The sequence below is a fragment of the Fukomys damarensis genome, unplaced genomic scaffold (genome assembly GCF_012274545.1).
Source record: "Fukomys damarensis isolate Sample0158 unplaced genomic scaffold, DMR_v1.0_HiC HiC_scaffold_33, whole genome shotgun sequence".
Lineage (NCBI taxonomy): Eukaryota > Metazoa > Chordata > Mammalia > Rodentia > Bathyergidae > Fukomys > Fukomys damarensis.
In genome coordinates, this window is record NW_022900945.1 from 56,779,431 (window position 1) to 56,794,123 (window position 14,693).

General features: G+C 52.7%; 2 protein-coding genes across 7 annotated transcripts in view; one reads left to right on the top strand and one right to left on the bottom strand.

The window, feature by feature from the left end:
* The first annotated feature begins 6 nt into the window (after positions 1 to 6).
* S100a13 (S100 calcium binding protein A13) overlaps positions 7 to 14,693 on the top strand; it is a 16,941-nt gene continuing 2,254 nt past the window's right edge. The window contains exons 1-3 of one of the 6 annotated variants that reach the window (XM_010617302.2): positions 7 to 283; positions 1,246 to 1,497; positions 8,008 to 8,201. In XM_010617302.2, the coding sequence (XP_010615604.1) occupies positions 235 to 283; positions 1,246 to 1,497; positions 8,008 to 8,201 (495 nt within the window). In that variant the 5' untranslated portion in view covers positions 7 to 234. Of the gene's footprint in view, positions 284 to 657; positions 709 to 1,245; positions 1,498 to 4,845; positions 4,988 to 6,904; positions 7,147 to 8,007; positions 8,202 to 14,693 lie in introns of those variants that run through there. The other 5 variants (XM_010617306.3, XM_010617303.2, XM_010617304.2 and 2 more) reach the window with 5 other exon arrangements.
* On the bottom strand, positions 1,413 to 5,721 carry S100a1 (S100 calcium binding protein A1). Its single transcript, XM_010617300.3, has 3 exons — positions 5,703 to 5,721; positions 3,799 to 3,956; positions 1,413 to 1,688 (listed from the first exon to the last, which is right to left on the bottom strand). The coding sequence occupies exons 2-3, from the start codon at positions 3,937 to 3,939 to the stop codon at positions 1,545 to 1,547; spliced, it is 285 nt and encodes a 94-aa protein (XP_010615602.1). The 5' UTR covers positions 3,940 to 3,956; positions 5,703 to 5,721; the 3' UTR covers positions 1,413 to 1,544.

Here is a 14,693-nt window from a genome sequence, read left to right on the forward strand (position 1 = left end):
CCACGGCTGCGGCAGGCGGGCCGGGGACCGGCCAAACCCGAATGGGCGATGGAGGGGCTCGAATTGACTAGGCGGTTGGTTTGAAGGGTAAGCGGTAGATGGCAAGGTTCGCTCGTTGGGTGTTGGCTCCCTAGTCGCTGGCCTATCCGCCTGCTCGCCCGGCCTGCCTTTTCCTGTCTTTCGTTTGCAGCACCAGAGCTCTGCCGCCAACTCCCGCTCGAGGTCCAAAACAAAATGGCCGTCACGTCCAATGCGGAGTGGGACCGGCTAAAATGGCGTCGACGTACGTACGTCGGGCGTCAGATGCGCGCGCAACTAGGTTGCTAGATGTGTGTACGCCTGCGCAGAAGTCAGAGGCGGAGCCCAAAGGGCTTTCGATCAGTGTCCCGCCCTCAAAGGGCGTGGCCAGTGGCTTCACGTGTGAGGCGCTGTGGGACGCGTTTGCTGGGCGGGTTTGCTCCGCAGTCTGTCGCCTTAGTGCCTTAAGCCGCAGACAGCGGCTTTGTCAGAGTGAAAACAGTGTTCCTATTCCCTCTGCTCCCATGAAAAAAGTCATTATGCAAGGGTCGCCTCGGCCCCTTCCCGGTGGCCGCGCTCGCGGTTGTGAGGGGGTGGACTGAGGCGCGTGCGGCAGCGCCCCTGGCGGGCCCGGCACCGGCCACCGCCGCCGTCAGGTTTTCCTCTCGCGCCTCCCCCACCTCGGCCTGGGTACGCTTGGTCCTCTTGGGGGCCCTTGGCCTTCCCGTTCCCTCCCGTCTGCCTCTGTGCGGACGTGGGGGCAGAGCCACCGAGAGATGCTTCGCGAAGGCGGGGCACACAGGAGCTCAGGCGTCAGCCCTCGGCCCGGGGGCGGCGCGCCTGTCGCTCCTTCCCTTCCTGGAGGCGTGTGCTTGTGCATGGGGGTGGCCCTGTGACAGTCCTTGTCTTTACCCGGCTGAGGCTGTGTCGCGTTTATTTGCACACTGCTGTATCTCCACTTCCTACACAGCGTCTAGAACATGTAGGACCTCTGTAAATACCGGTTGAGGTTGAAAGGAGTTTCTTCTGGTGTTATAGTTGAGAAGCTGATGTCTCTTCCATTTCTTTTTCCCTTACGGGGGTCAAACTCAGGACCTTCTGCTCGCCAGGCAGGCGCGGCGCCACTGAGCTTCATCCCTGGCCCCTTTCCCATCCCCTTTTAAAGTTTGAGACAGGATCTTACTAGGTCGCTTAAGTTTCCCTAGCCCACATCTCTTCAATCTCTAGCTGGAACCTTGGACCCCATATTTCCCGGCTTTGAGCGTTCTCCCAGGCAGTGCACAGGAACTCTCTCCAAAGCAAGAGAAGTTGAGAGCGCACACACCGCGCGTCACCCACTCCAGATCCAGGAGGAGGCAAACACCCGTGGCCAGCTAGAGGAGCCTTTAATGAAGATGAACAGCGCTGCACTGCTATTCCTGTGCCTTGATGTGTGTGGAGGAGCAGGCAAAGGTGGCAGTGTGGGGAGTCGCAGCTGGGGTAAGCCCGGCAGGGTGGAAGGGAAGGCGCCGCCTGGGGCTGTCTGCTCAGCTGTTCTCCCAGAAGAAGTTGTTGCAGGCCATGGTGAGAGCGGCCACCAGCACCACGTACTCCTGGAAGTCCACCTCCCCATCTCCGTTCTCGTCTAGCTCCTTCATCACCGCGTCCACAGCATTTGCGTCCTTCTGGGCCTAGGAGGGAGAAGAGGGAGAGGAGGTGGGAGGGGAGGTGCCCTGACTAGGCAAGCGTGTGGGGTGGTCGAGGACAGGGAGGCAGAGATGAGCAGGAGGAGCAGTGGCGTCCACTCTTCTGTGTCCTTCCAAACTCACTGCTTCTGTTGCCCACAGAACAGACTCCTTAACCTGGCAGAGTTAGTAACGTCAGTCACCAGAGGTCACTGGTGGTGAACCTGTGTCACGTGTGCTGCAGCAGGCTGTTTGTATCATTAAGAGCTCTAAAAGGTTCCCCATCATGGTCCTAGGTTGACTGTCTGCAGTGTGACAAGTACTGCACTACGAGCCTTTGTGTGTGTGTGTGTGTGAGTGTTTTCAGTACTAGGGATAGAACCTAGGGGCTTCACACTGAGCTACATCCCCAGCCTTTTGTGTGTGTGTGTGCGTGTGTGTTTGGTACTGGATATGGAACTCAGGGCTTCTTGCTTGCCACGCGGGCATTGTGCTGCTGAGCTACATCCCAGCTGGGTTTTTTTGTTGTTTTCTGAGACAAAGTCTTGTTGTATAATTCAAGTTAGCTTTAAACTCACTATGTAGCCAACAATGGCCTTGAACTTGTGGCAATTCTCCTACCTCAGTTTTCTGAGTGCTAGGATTACAGTTGGGTGCCACTACAGCTGACTAGCTTTTATTTATTTATTTCTTCTGAGACAAGGTCTTACTATATAGTTCAGGCTGACTTTGAGAACTGATTTTTTGTGTGTGTGTGCAGTGCATTAAACTCAGGATCTTATGCCTGTGAGGTAGGCGTGGCACCACTGAACTACATCCCTGGCCCAGACCTTAAATTCACTATGTATTCCAGGCTGGCCTCAAACTTGGTCAATTATTCCACCTCATCCTCCCAGAGTACTGGGATTACAGGTGTTCACCACCAGCCCTGGCTATTGTCTAATTTAATTCTAGTATGGAGTTAGCTGGGTAGGTGGTGCACACCTATAATCCCAGCCATTTGGGTGATGAAGCAGGAGGATGGCAAGTTTAAGGCCAAGCTGTGTAATTTAAGACATTATCTCAAAAAGGGCTAGGCAGCCAGGCATGGTGGTGCACGCTTCTCAGCATTTGGGAGGTTGAGCCATGAGGACTGCCTCAAGTGTAAGGCTAGCCTAGACTAGATAGTGAATTTAAGGCCAGTCCGAACTACATAATAAGACCCTGTTTCAAAAAAAACAAACCAGCCAAGGATTTAGCTCAGTGGTGCCACCACCTGCCTTGCAAGTGCAAGGTCCTGAGTTCAATCCCTGGTATCAAACCAAACCAAACCAAACAAAGTAAACAAACCAAAGGGCTAAGGATTTATCTCAGTGGTAGGGCACCTGCCTTGCAAGTGCGAGGTCCTGAATTCGATCCCCGGGAGACACACTGACAACAAACCACAAACTGATCCCTCCCTTCAAAAAAGAAAAGAAAAAGGGCTGTGGCTGGATGTAGCTCAGTGGTATAGCACTTGGGTAGAATGGGCTCAATATCCAGCACCAAAGTGGGGAAACTATGGAATTGTTTTCATTATTTCCATTCTAGAGAAGAACCAAATCAGTGGTTCTGGTTAAACACACGTGCCCAAGGTCACACAGCTGGAAAGTAGCAAGGCCAGAATTTGAATGCAGTGCAGTGACACCTTAAAGGTTGTCCCAAGGCTGCTCCTTTACATGGCCCCTCTTAGCGTTTGTAGCCTGTTTCTTTGCATCCTCTTGTCAGATGGAACTACTGGGCTCCAAATTCTTTGTTCTCATGGATGCCTCCTAAAATGCCCTCACTGACGTCATCTTCCAGTGGGAGTGTGCACCCAGTGCTGCTTTCCAGAGAAGCCCCCTCGCCCCCTTCAGGTCCCTAGTCTCCCCTGGCCTTCCTGGCACCTCTGTGAAGGCTCTGTGGTTTACTTCTCTCCGCGGCTGAGGGCCTCGTGACTGAGGAGGCTGTCTGGGGCTGAGTGCTCAGCTGACGATCAGTAACGAGGGCATCTTGACCACACCTAGGGAGAGTAGAGGGCTGGAAGAGGTGAGCTGCGGGGGGTGGCGGGGAGGCGCCCACCCCTCCCACAGCACCCTGTGCCCCCATCGGTGCTCACGTCCAGGAAGCCGGAGAGCTCAGTTTGCAGCAGCTCCTTCAGCTCCTTCTTGCTCAGCTTGTACTTGTCCCCCTCCTTGCCCGAGTGGGTGTGGAACACGCTGATGAGGGTCTCCATGGCAGTCTCCAGCTCAGAGCCCATTGTGGCAGCGCACCGACCTGCCCCACCATGGAAGTGAGCTGGGACCAGGCACAGGGTGTCTGGGGTCTGGGTCAGGGGGTCCTTGAGGCGCTCACTGGTTCCACAGTGCAAAGAGCTGTAAGGTGGGAGCCCCACTGCCGTTTGCCTTTCACTGAGATTTCGCAGTGGGGAAGTTCCGGGACACCCAAAGGACACATGTGCTCTGTGTCCTCAGCACACACCTAGCCACAGGAAGTCAGGGTTGGCGTGGGGAGTGAGTAGCCTGAGCTGGGCTGGCTGCAGGGCCGGCAGTGGACATCTGCAGTGGCTCCCCTGGCAGAGCCTGGAGGGCGGGGCTGGGTGGGTGGGCATAGGACCAGCATGGTTTCTTCTGGCTCTATTTTTACCCTGGACCTTGCAGGCCTAGCACAGCCAAGCTGTTCTGTTGGGTGTAGTGGGCCAGATTTCTACAGCCTCGACTCTGCTGCCCACCCCAGTGCAGGGTTACTCAGTGTCCTCAGGGAGCCTGATAGAGGGGTGGCAGCTTGAATGGGGGGCTGGGGCTTTTGGGGAGGTTAGCCCCACTGTCCATGAGCTTCTGTCTGCAACCTGGGGCCTTGTTTGGGCCTTTAAGCCCCTTTTGTCTCCGGCATGTCTCTGTGACTTGGGTGGAGCCTGCCTCTCATTGCTTTCGGTTTGTTTCCTCTTCTGGGCAAAATTATCCCCTCCATCCATGGGTGGGAGGGAGCAAGAGAGGAATGTCTACACTGTGCCTCTGGAGGCAGGGCTCCCAGGGAGCCAGAGAGGAGACCCGCAGGCTTTGGGGTGTGGCTGGTGGGGTACCGTGGGAGCAGGGGCGGGGCTGGTAGTGTGGAGGAGATGAGAGGCTCAGTTTCTGGGGTCCTTCGAGTCTGGGCAATGGGAGTGAGCCAGCAGGAGAGTGGAGGGGCCTGCTAAGAAGAGGCACCTGCCAAGCCAAGGGGCTTGGTCCTTCGGCCCTTCCCCAGGCCTGGGGGGCTGGACAGTGAGCCCCGATCGGATGACATCCCTGCTCTTGTGTGGGGCTCTTGTGAGTGTCACCTGAACTCCGGACAGGAGAAGCCCTCGCCACAGTCCTGGGGAGCTCAGACCCAAGCTATGGAGGCATGAAGGGGTGCTCCAGGGAGGGCTGCGGGGGCTCAGTTACCAGACCCAGCCAGGGGGGGACTTGGAATTTGCCCAGAGCCCTCAGCAGCCTGGGACGACGCGGGGGCAGTTCTGGGCGAACCTGGGCAGTGAGAGAAGTTGGGGCGGGAGGCATGGGCTAGGGGTCTGGGCGGAGAGTGGGACGGTCCCCCAGGGCCTCTGCACGCGGACCATGCTCTGCCACCACCCCCACGCTTGCTGGGAACCTGGCTCTTGGCAAAGATGGTACAGCAGCGACAGGCTGGCAGGGGCAGGAACAGCTGTTCTTCTGTCTTATTCCTACCCCACAGGAAGGAAGGCCAGCACTGAGGCCCCTCCTCGGACCTAAAAGACTGAGGGGCTGCAGCCCACCCAGTGCCCAGAGGGGAGGCCTCCCGTTGGGGAGCCAGGTGGCAGGTTCCCCACTGACTCCCTCCAGCAGGCTCTCAGCCCTCCACTCACCTTTGCCTGGCTCCCCTCACCACCTCCGCACTGTCTACACTGCCCGTACCACTCCTAGGCCCTCAGGGTACCTCAGTGCTTTGGGGGTCCAGCCTAGTCCCTCTCCCACAAGTGGGGCAGGCGGGGCCCTAGCACAGGTGGAGCCGCATAATACTTACACTTGGTCTGGGCCTAGGAGGGAGCAGGTTCTGGGTGGACGCGCGGAGGGAGACACGCACAGGCTCAGTCTGCACCGGACCTGTCTGCAGCGGGCCTTCCCTCGCCAGCCGGCTCCACCCCTTCGCAGACACCCCGTGGAGCCAGGGCCCCGGAGTGGACGGAGGCGCCCTCTGTGTCCCGGGCTGGGACAGGCTGCCCAGTGTCTTCCCACCCCACTGGGCACCGCAGTTCGGAGGGAGGAGGAGGAGGGGAGGGAGTCCCGGGAGGGGCAGTGGTGTCTCCCTACCTCGGCTCTGGGAACCGTGGGGAGGACTCGCTGAGGGGCTTAGGCTGGGAACCCTCCTGAGCGGTTCTAAGACCGTTAGGTCTAGGACTCTTCTGTGCTGGCCTCAGCCTGGATCCCACTGTTTGTCGGGGCCCAGCCTTGAGCCTGGGGTCCCCAGAGGGGTCTTGGTCTGTGGGTTCCAAGGAAGAGGGCCTGCTTTTCAGATTAAATTCTCTTGGTGGCTTTTTTTCTTTTTTTGGTACTGGAGTTGAACCCAGGATTTTAGCACTGAACTGTATCTCCTGTCCTCCCTCCCTCCCTTTCTTTCTTTTTCTTTTTCTTCGGAACCACAGATCGAACTCAGGATCTTTTGCTTGCCAGGCAGGCACAGCACAACTGAGCTATGTTCCTGGCCCCTTTAAAATCCCATGCCCTTTTAAATTTTCGACAGGGATCAGCTCAGTGGTTCTGTTGCCTGCTGCGAAAGCGAAAGCTCAGGGACCCGAGTTTGATCCCCAGTACCAAAAAACAAACAAACAATTTAAATTTTGAGACAGGGTCTCACTAGGTCACTTAAATTTCCCAGGCTGGGCTTGACCTTGGGATCTTTCTGCCTTAGCCTCCCAGAGAGCTGGAATTACAGTCGTGTGACACCTCTGCTGGTTACTTTCAGTTGCTTTTTTAAAATTAGCAATTGACATGCCAGGCACAGTAGTACCTGCCTGTAATCCCAGCACTTGGGAGGTTGAGGCAGGAGGATCGCAGCAAGTTCGAGGCCACTTGGACTACTACATAATTTAAGGCCACCTGAACTACAGAGCAAGACCTTGTCCCCCCCCCAAATTAATTGTCTCCCATCCTTTGTGTCATCGTCCCCCCCTTTCTTGTCCTCTGTCCCCACAGACACACTCCTGATTGGCTGTGGGGGTGTAACGAGGCAGCCATTCCCAGTACAGTACCTGGAGTGATAAACTCCAGGACCCCTGCTGGCCAGCAGCTCCCCCAGGTGGACCAGAGGCTGACTGGGCAGTCCTCCTCTTAATCAGTGTGGAAACTTGATAGCCCAGGGCTGGGGTGTGGCGCTGTCTGCTTCCTGCTGCAGCTGCCTGAGGCGCCGGAGGCAGCAGCACTTATAAACCTCAGTCTAAAGGTTGCTGCTCTCACATCTCCTTGTCTTGGTGAGTTGACCCTGGAGGGAGTCTGGGGATCCTTTTTGGTACCCCCACCCCTCCAGCTGGCTCCAACAGGGATTCAGGAAGTGGCTTTGCAGGCTGCAGTCCCTGTGAGAGTGTGTGTGTGTGTGTGTGTGTGTGTGTGTGTGTGTGAGAGAGAGAGAGAGAGAGAGAGAGAGAGAGAGCCTGTGTGTGTGGAAATAAGGAATGGTGGGCTTCCCCAGTCTTCCCTTGTGCCCCTGGGGGCTGCGAGTACCCTGAGCAAGCCCTCCATGGGCCTTGGGGGTCAGAGTGGTCCCGGACCAGGACCTGTTACTCCAGGACAGGAGTGTGTGGGGGCGTTTGTGGGGTCTGGGGCTGAGTGCAGAGAAGATGGGTCTGGCCACATGGAGCCAGACCTGACCACAGCTGGGCACTTGCCAGCCCCGCTTTCCTGCTGGGAAGGGCAGCCAGTATGTGGGCAGGCAAACTGGCCAGGGGCAGGGAGACCCAGGTCCAATGTAAACAGGCTTTGGAGACAAACAACCTCCTGACCTGAGGCTGAGAGGAAAAACAAGAAGGGGTTCTTGGGACAGAAACCCCACAGGGGCACCAGACTCTCAGGGGTCCCAAGAGGAGCCACCAGACAGGGATCTTATACTGAGAGGCGCCCACAGAGGGACCCCTGAAGAGGACTCCCAGACTGTGGAACCCACAGCAAAAGGGGTTTCTGGAACTGAACCTGAACCTATCCTTTCCCCAAACCCAATCCTGTCCCCTCCCTCTTTGCAGCAGCGCCCCCTCCAGGCAGGAGCCTGAGGCAACACCAAGGCCGCCTTGCACTGGGGGCCTCTGACCTGCCCACTCTTTTCCTTCTGTGTCCTGCAGGTCAGCCCTGTGAGGACAGCAATTCTAGCCCCAGGATCCTAATGGCAGCTGAGCCCCTGACTGAAGTGGAGGCCGCCATCGACACAGTGGTCAACACCTTCTTCACCTTTGCAGGGCGGGAAGGCCGGAAGGGCAGCCTCAGCATCAGTGAGTTTCGGGAGCTGGTAACTCAGCAGTTGCCTCATCTACTCAAGGTTGGTGGCAGACAGATCTGTGGAAGGGATGTGACACACAGTGTGGGTGAGGTGATATTGCTGAGTAGGAAATGTGGCCACGGGAAAGCATGTGAGTGAACAGGGGCAGGTGGTACTGGGGTTTCCTGCCCAGACTGTGTGTGACTAGGGAGAAAAGATGCTGTGCTTGTGCAAACGGGAGTGTGTGATTGGGCTCTGTGCTCCCGCCAGATGATGCTGTTGGGTTCTGGTGTCTGCCCAAGCCTCTCTGGTTTCATTTCCCCCGACACCAGCCTGGACCCAGAGCTGGATTCCAGGTGATCCACAGAGCTAGAAGGAGGCAAGCAGACATGGCCCTCACTCCTCATGTAGATGAAACAGGCCATGTGGTGGAAAGGGGGTTTGTCGAAAATAAAAACAGCCAAATTCCCATAGTCCTAGACTCAGTGTAGGGCACATAATGAGCATCGGTAGCTCTTCACTCCCTGCTGACAGGGCTGTTCCCTCTCACCAGCTCACCAGAGCACTTTGGATTTTGATTTCATTGCTCTGGGTTTGCAGGCTGTTAGCTTCTTTCAGATCCTTTCTGAAAATTCACAGGCACATAACAATATGTGAGCATGGATTTTTTTTTTAAACAAATAGTCACTGAAACTTACAGTCTTTTATCTGCAAAATTTCCTGTGTCTGACTTCTCAGACTTATCCTTTTACCTTTTTACTGAAAAATTGCAGAGTTCCCCTGAAGGCATGACAGTCCTTGTAGTCTGAGCAAACAGTGACTGGTTTTACTTCCAAATTCAACACTTCTGGAAGTTCAGGAAGTGAGCTCCTGCACGTTTAGGTTTTTGACACTCCTCACTTCTAACGATCTGACTGCCGTCCTGTTCGTCCTGTTCGTGCTTTGCTCCCAAATGACCAACTTCTGAAGTCTCCATGGCAAGCCGCCCTTTGTCTGACTGCCTCCATCACTTCAGCTCTGGCCTCAACCTTGTTTCTTCCCTCCAGCATCTCTCTGACTCCCTAGGACCCTCAATCTCTTGACCCTTCACTTTTTCACCTTCTTCCTCATTCCTTATCTCCTCAGTCATATTCTAAGACTCATTTTACTTATTCCTTCAGTGCTCTTGATTTTGTCTCTGGTTGTCTGGCAGAATCCTAGCTTTGATGAAATCCAACATTTCATCTACTTTAACTTCCTGGCTATATCTGCCTCATCTTGGACAACTGAGTCTGGCTGGAGAAAAGTTCACAGCCATGTTGACTTGTTTCACCTTAAGTCTACAAGATGAGGTCAAAATGATGGATGTTTAAAAAAATGTGTTATAGTGAAAGACACTTTGCCATTAATCCCGCTATAAACCCCCGTCTTCCTTCAAACACACTTAGACCCTCATTCTTGTCACTTTCTGAAGCAGCTGTGGAAATCCTCTTGTGAGTCTTACAAGGTGTGAATGCTGCTGCTGAGTGCCTTGCAGTGGGATGGCGGACTTACGGAAACATGCTGGGGTGTCCTCATCCACCGTATTCACGGGGTCTGACACTGCACCTTCTGGTTCTCCGTCAAATTCAGAATGACCATGAAAGGTGAATGTATTGAAGGACATCAAGGCAGCCACGACAATACAGCTAATGGCACACATGAAAGAGGGCTTCCAGAACTGTTTCAGAAAGTGACAAGAAACAAGAATGATGGGACACATGTGTTTAAAGTAAGGTTGTATTTTGAGGGGAACAGATGGCAGTGTGTCTTTCATTGTAATAAATTTTAAAAAATTTGTCTGGGGACTTCGCTCAGCTGCACAGTGCCTCCCTGACAAGCTGAGGTCCGGAGTTCAGTCCCCTGTACCAAAAGCAAAAACCAAAACATTTATCATGTTTTTTCAAGCACACCTTGTATGACCATAGATGGATGTGGTGGTACACTCCTGGGTGTGATCCCATCACTCTGGGAGGCTGAAGCAGGAGGATCATAAATTCAGTCCTATCCTGGGAAACTTAGCTGCCTAGTGGACCCTGTCTCAAATTAAATAAAAACAGGGCTAGCAGTATGGCTTAGTGTGAAGGCCCTAGATTCAATTCCCAGAACTGGGAAAAAACCATCTATAGCCGCAGTCTTCAAGGGGACCCTTGCCATGCCTATCAATTCTGCCATATTTCACTGGTCAATTTATGTATCAGCTCCTTAGATGATTGTTTCATGACTTTTTGTTCCTCCTCAAACTCTACTGCCATTTCCATTTTCCTGTCTCTCTCATGAGAAATTTTCTGACTGAGAAATTAAGCGCGATACCTGTGCTCCCCTGCCCCCAAGTCTGTTTCCCAATCACACACACTCTCATTTGTTCCTGTTCCCACACATGGTCTTTGCTTGCAAGGCCAGCCCCTGCACAGGTGCCCTGGGTCCCATCCCCTTTCACCTACCTCTTGCACGGGTTCCTTCTCACTCTTGCATCATCAGGATCCCTCTGTTTCTCTGCTATGGGGGATTGAACTCAGGGCCTTTGTTCTGAGCTATAGCCCCATGCCCTCTACCCCCATTTTTATTTGAAGCAGGGTCTTGCCGAGTCTAAATTGTGCCTAAAAGTGCTGAGATTATAGCACCACACCCACCAAGATTTCCTTTTGCCACGTGTCGTAGTGCACACCTGTGGTCTCAGCTCTTGGGTGGCTGGGGCTGGAGGGTCATGAGTTTGAGGCTAGCTTGGGCTATGTAATACAACCTTATCTCAGAAAACAAAGACAATTTCCTTCTCTCCTGGATCAGTAGTGGCTGTAATGTTACTGTCCGGCTGGTGGCTTCTTCTCTTAACCTAGAAAGAATTACCAGGCACAGAGTCAAGAGAATTAAGCAAAAGCATTTATTGGAGAGCAAAAGCAGAAAGCTGCCAATTCCAGGAGAGACCAGAGCAGAGCAGGTTGCCATGGATGCTCTTTGTCCAGGAGTTTTATGCACAGAAAGGACTGCAGCTCAGACCACTCTGGGACAAGTTCAGGTCAATTTATGGGGCTACAAGCAGGAAAGCACCATTAATTGTAACTTCTCTAAAACTGGCAGCGAGAGCAGAAGAAAGGCACTCTTCAGAGGAGTGCGAACAGAGACTTGGTGTGACTGGCTCTCTACCAGGACGGCTGGGCCATGGCAGGCAGGGTATCTCGAAGCATGAAAGGCAAAGACAAGTTTTCAGATGAACAGGGAGCTGGGAGGTCAGTGACTCAGTTGGGCAAAGACAGACTTCCCCAGCCTGCCACTATTTATTGACTACATGCAAGCAATCAGCCGGGGGTCAGGGGTGACTCAGCGAACAGCGGTGAAGAACAAAGCATCCCTGTAAGGGTGGAGTGTAAGTTAATAGGGTACCTGAGTCTTCCCCCACAGTGGGGCTTTAACTTCTGCATTGTTCTGAAGAGTCAGGTCCTCCAGGATGTTAGATGTTATCTTGGCCTGTGACCCTCAGGGCTCCTGGGTCTTCCTGTAGCGGTGACCCAGTGACCTTGAGCAAGGGGAGTCTGGGTGACCAACTGGCCCACAGGGCACAGTACACATGGCCTGATCTGCCCAGGCCTCAGGTCACGACTGTGGCCTTGCTAGCTCTCACCTGTTCTTTCTCGCATTCCTGGGCAGGATAATCTCATTGGTTTCACCTGGGGCACATTCTGGGCCTGGCCCTTGGTCGGCCCTCAGTCCCAGCTCCCTCTTCCCTTGTCCTCCCCTGGGCATCCTGACTCCCTCCGGCTTGGCCTCTCCCTGCCTGCTGACCTTCTCTTCACAGTTCTGGAGAAATAAATCAAGGTCAGGGTTTCCAGCAGGACTGAGCTCATGTGAGGGTCTCTCGGGGGCTGCAGATGCTGCTTTCAGGTTGTGTCTTGGGGAAAAGAACTAAATGTCCTCTGAGTTCCCTGTTAGAAGGGCTGACTGTATTCATGAAGACTCTGTCCTCGTGACCCAAGGCATCTCCTGCGGGCCCCTCGGATTTCAGGGCTAGGGTTTCAGCATGAATTTCAGGAGAGCAGCTATTCAGTGCATGTGAATGAGAGTAAAATTGTGGAAAAAGAGAATGAAAAAAATGTTAGTAAATGAATGAATGCATCTTACCTATCTCAAAAAACAAGGCCAACTTGGGGAATTTGGTGACTGTGTTTCAAAACAAAAAATTAAAAAAGGGCTGGGGATGTGTGAGCGCCCTGAGTTCAGAGCGTTGTATTCCATTTTATAGTTTAATCACAGTTTATTTGTTTATTTAGTCAGTCCTCTCTTGATGGACATGTTTCTTGCGTTCCCCACCCCCCAGTACTGGGAATCAAACTCAGAACCTTGCACTTGCGGGGCAGGTACGCCAATACTGAGTTACATCCCTGGCTTTTCTTGTGTTCTTGTTTTTCTCCTTAGCAAACATCTTTTGAGTTTGAGTCAGGGTGTCACCATGTAGCCCAGGCTGGCCTTGACCTTTGGCATCTCCTGAGCACTGGGAAACAAGCCAGGTGCCAAGCCCTGCAGTGAATGTCGTTGTGTGTGTATCTTTGCATGCTTGAGAGAAAGTGTCTGTAAGGTCACAGGGCTGTTTTTTTTTTGGCTTGATTTAAATTTTATGGATATAGCCAATTTGCCAACCAGCCAGGCTGGGCAGGTGACCTGGGCCTCATACTGCATGAACATGTCTGTGTGCTCATTCACAGTGGGCATTATCAAGCCCTTCATTTCTGTTAATGTAGTATGTAAGTACGGCGTCTTTTTCCATCCGTACTTCTTTGGTTTTTTGGGGGGTACCAGGGATCGAACTTGGGCCCTTGCGCTTGTGAGGCAGGCGGCAACACTGAGCTAAATCCCGAGCCCTCCATTTGTACTTCTTTAACTCTGAGTGGAATGGGGCATTGAACGTACTTTGGTGGACACGCACACCACTTCTTCATCAAGCTGCTCATCTCTTTCATGAGAGAGTTCATTATAGTTCTTTGTAGAAAAAAGAATTAGCCTCTTGTTTATCTGTTATTATTTGCTGCAAATATTTTTCCTAATTTGTCCTGTGTCCTTTGAGTTTATGTTTTTGGTATTTTTACCATACAGAATGTAAAAAACTTTCTTGGAATCAAATCTATGTGATTTTCTCTGACTAGCTTCTGTAGCTGGTCATCTTCTTTTCCTTCTTCCTTCCCTCCTTGTGGATGCCAAACACACACTTTACCTCTGAGCAGTACCCCAGCCCATAGCTTCTGTGGTCTACATCTTAATTAGAAATATTGTCCCCACTTTAACATATTAAAAAAACTCACATTTTTAATTAATATTTTTCTATTGGGAAATCCCAGCTTTATTTACTTGAGTTCCATGTATATATTGAATCTGTATTCCATTTCATTCATCTGTTTATTATTTATCTAGTAAAAAGTTGATTTAATTACTCTAAATATTTTTGGGGGTACTGGGGTTTGAAACGGGGGCTTTCATACTTTTTAAAAAATTATTTTATTTTATTTATTTTTTTGTACCAGGGTTTGAACTCAAGACCTTGCGATTGCCAGGAGGATGCGGTGCCACTGAGCTACACACCCGACCCCCCTAACCTTTTTGAATTTTTTTTTTATTTTGAGATGTGAAACTGTGAAACACTCAGTATTTTCCTCACTGGACTGGTGTTGTGGTTTTTCCACCAGTGTTTATTGAGCACTTACTCTGTGTTGCGCTGATGCAGTCCTAGACTTGGGTTATGGTGGTGAACAGGTTGCCGCTCCGCGCCAGGTTTGTCGTTGGCACCGGGATTCCACAGTGCACCTGGAGCCTTTTCTCCCAGCGAAGCCTGAGGGTCAAAGGGAATGAAGCACGCAGCATGTTCAGCATGAAGCCCGGGACTGTGCAGTGGGGCATGGTGGCACTGGCTCGCCGTCCTTGCCTCCGGCCGGCAGTGCTGGTGGCGTTCACAATGAAGTGTGACTGGATTTTTTTCACTGGCTCTTCTGCAAACCAGCTGTGTGTCTTTGAAGCACTTGGCAGTTCTTCTTGGCCTTTGCTCAAAGGTTGATGCCAGTGTCCAGCACTGAGCTCACCTGAGGCCCCCCAGCCTGACACTGACTTGTTCAGACATCAGCTCGTGATTATGACTGTTTCTCTGGCCCTCGGAAGTGTACCTGGGATTGAACCCAGAAAGGGCCTTACCCCTGAGCTATAGCCGCCCCCCATTTTGTTTTGGTACCGGGGATCGAACTCCAGACCTTGCACTTGCCAGGCTGGTTCAATGCCGCTGAGCTACTTCTCCAGCTTTTGCCCAGGCTGACCTCAAACTTTTGATCCTTTTGCCTCCGCCTCCCAAGCATTTGGGATTCCAGGTGTGCAGCCCCACACCCAGCTTGGCAACAAATCTTTTATGATAGAGTCTGGCCTACAGTGTTCTTTGGTTTCACAGCCGCACTGTGAGCCACTTTGTCAGGGTTGCCATCCCCTAGGCTACCAGCAAGTCACCTTGCTGGGCACTGGAGAGCACATTAGGGTCACAGGACGGAGCTGCCCTGTCTGTCAGCC

Bases quoted from the DNA above. Each gene is read 5' to 3' on its own strand.
- S100a1 (XM_010617300.3), bottom strand. From the start codon at position 3,939: ATGGGCTCTGAGCTGGAGACTGCCATGGAGACCCTCATCAGCGTGTTC. The intron at 1,689-3,798 runs GTGAGCACCGAT...TCTCCCTCCTAG, and splicing joins AGCTCTCCGGCTTCCTGGAC to GCCCAGAAGGACGCAAATGC.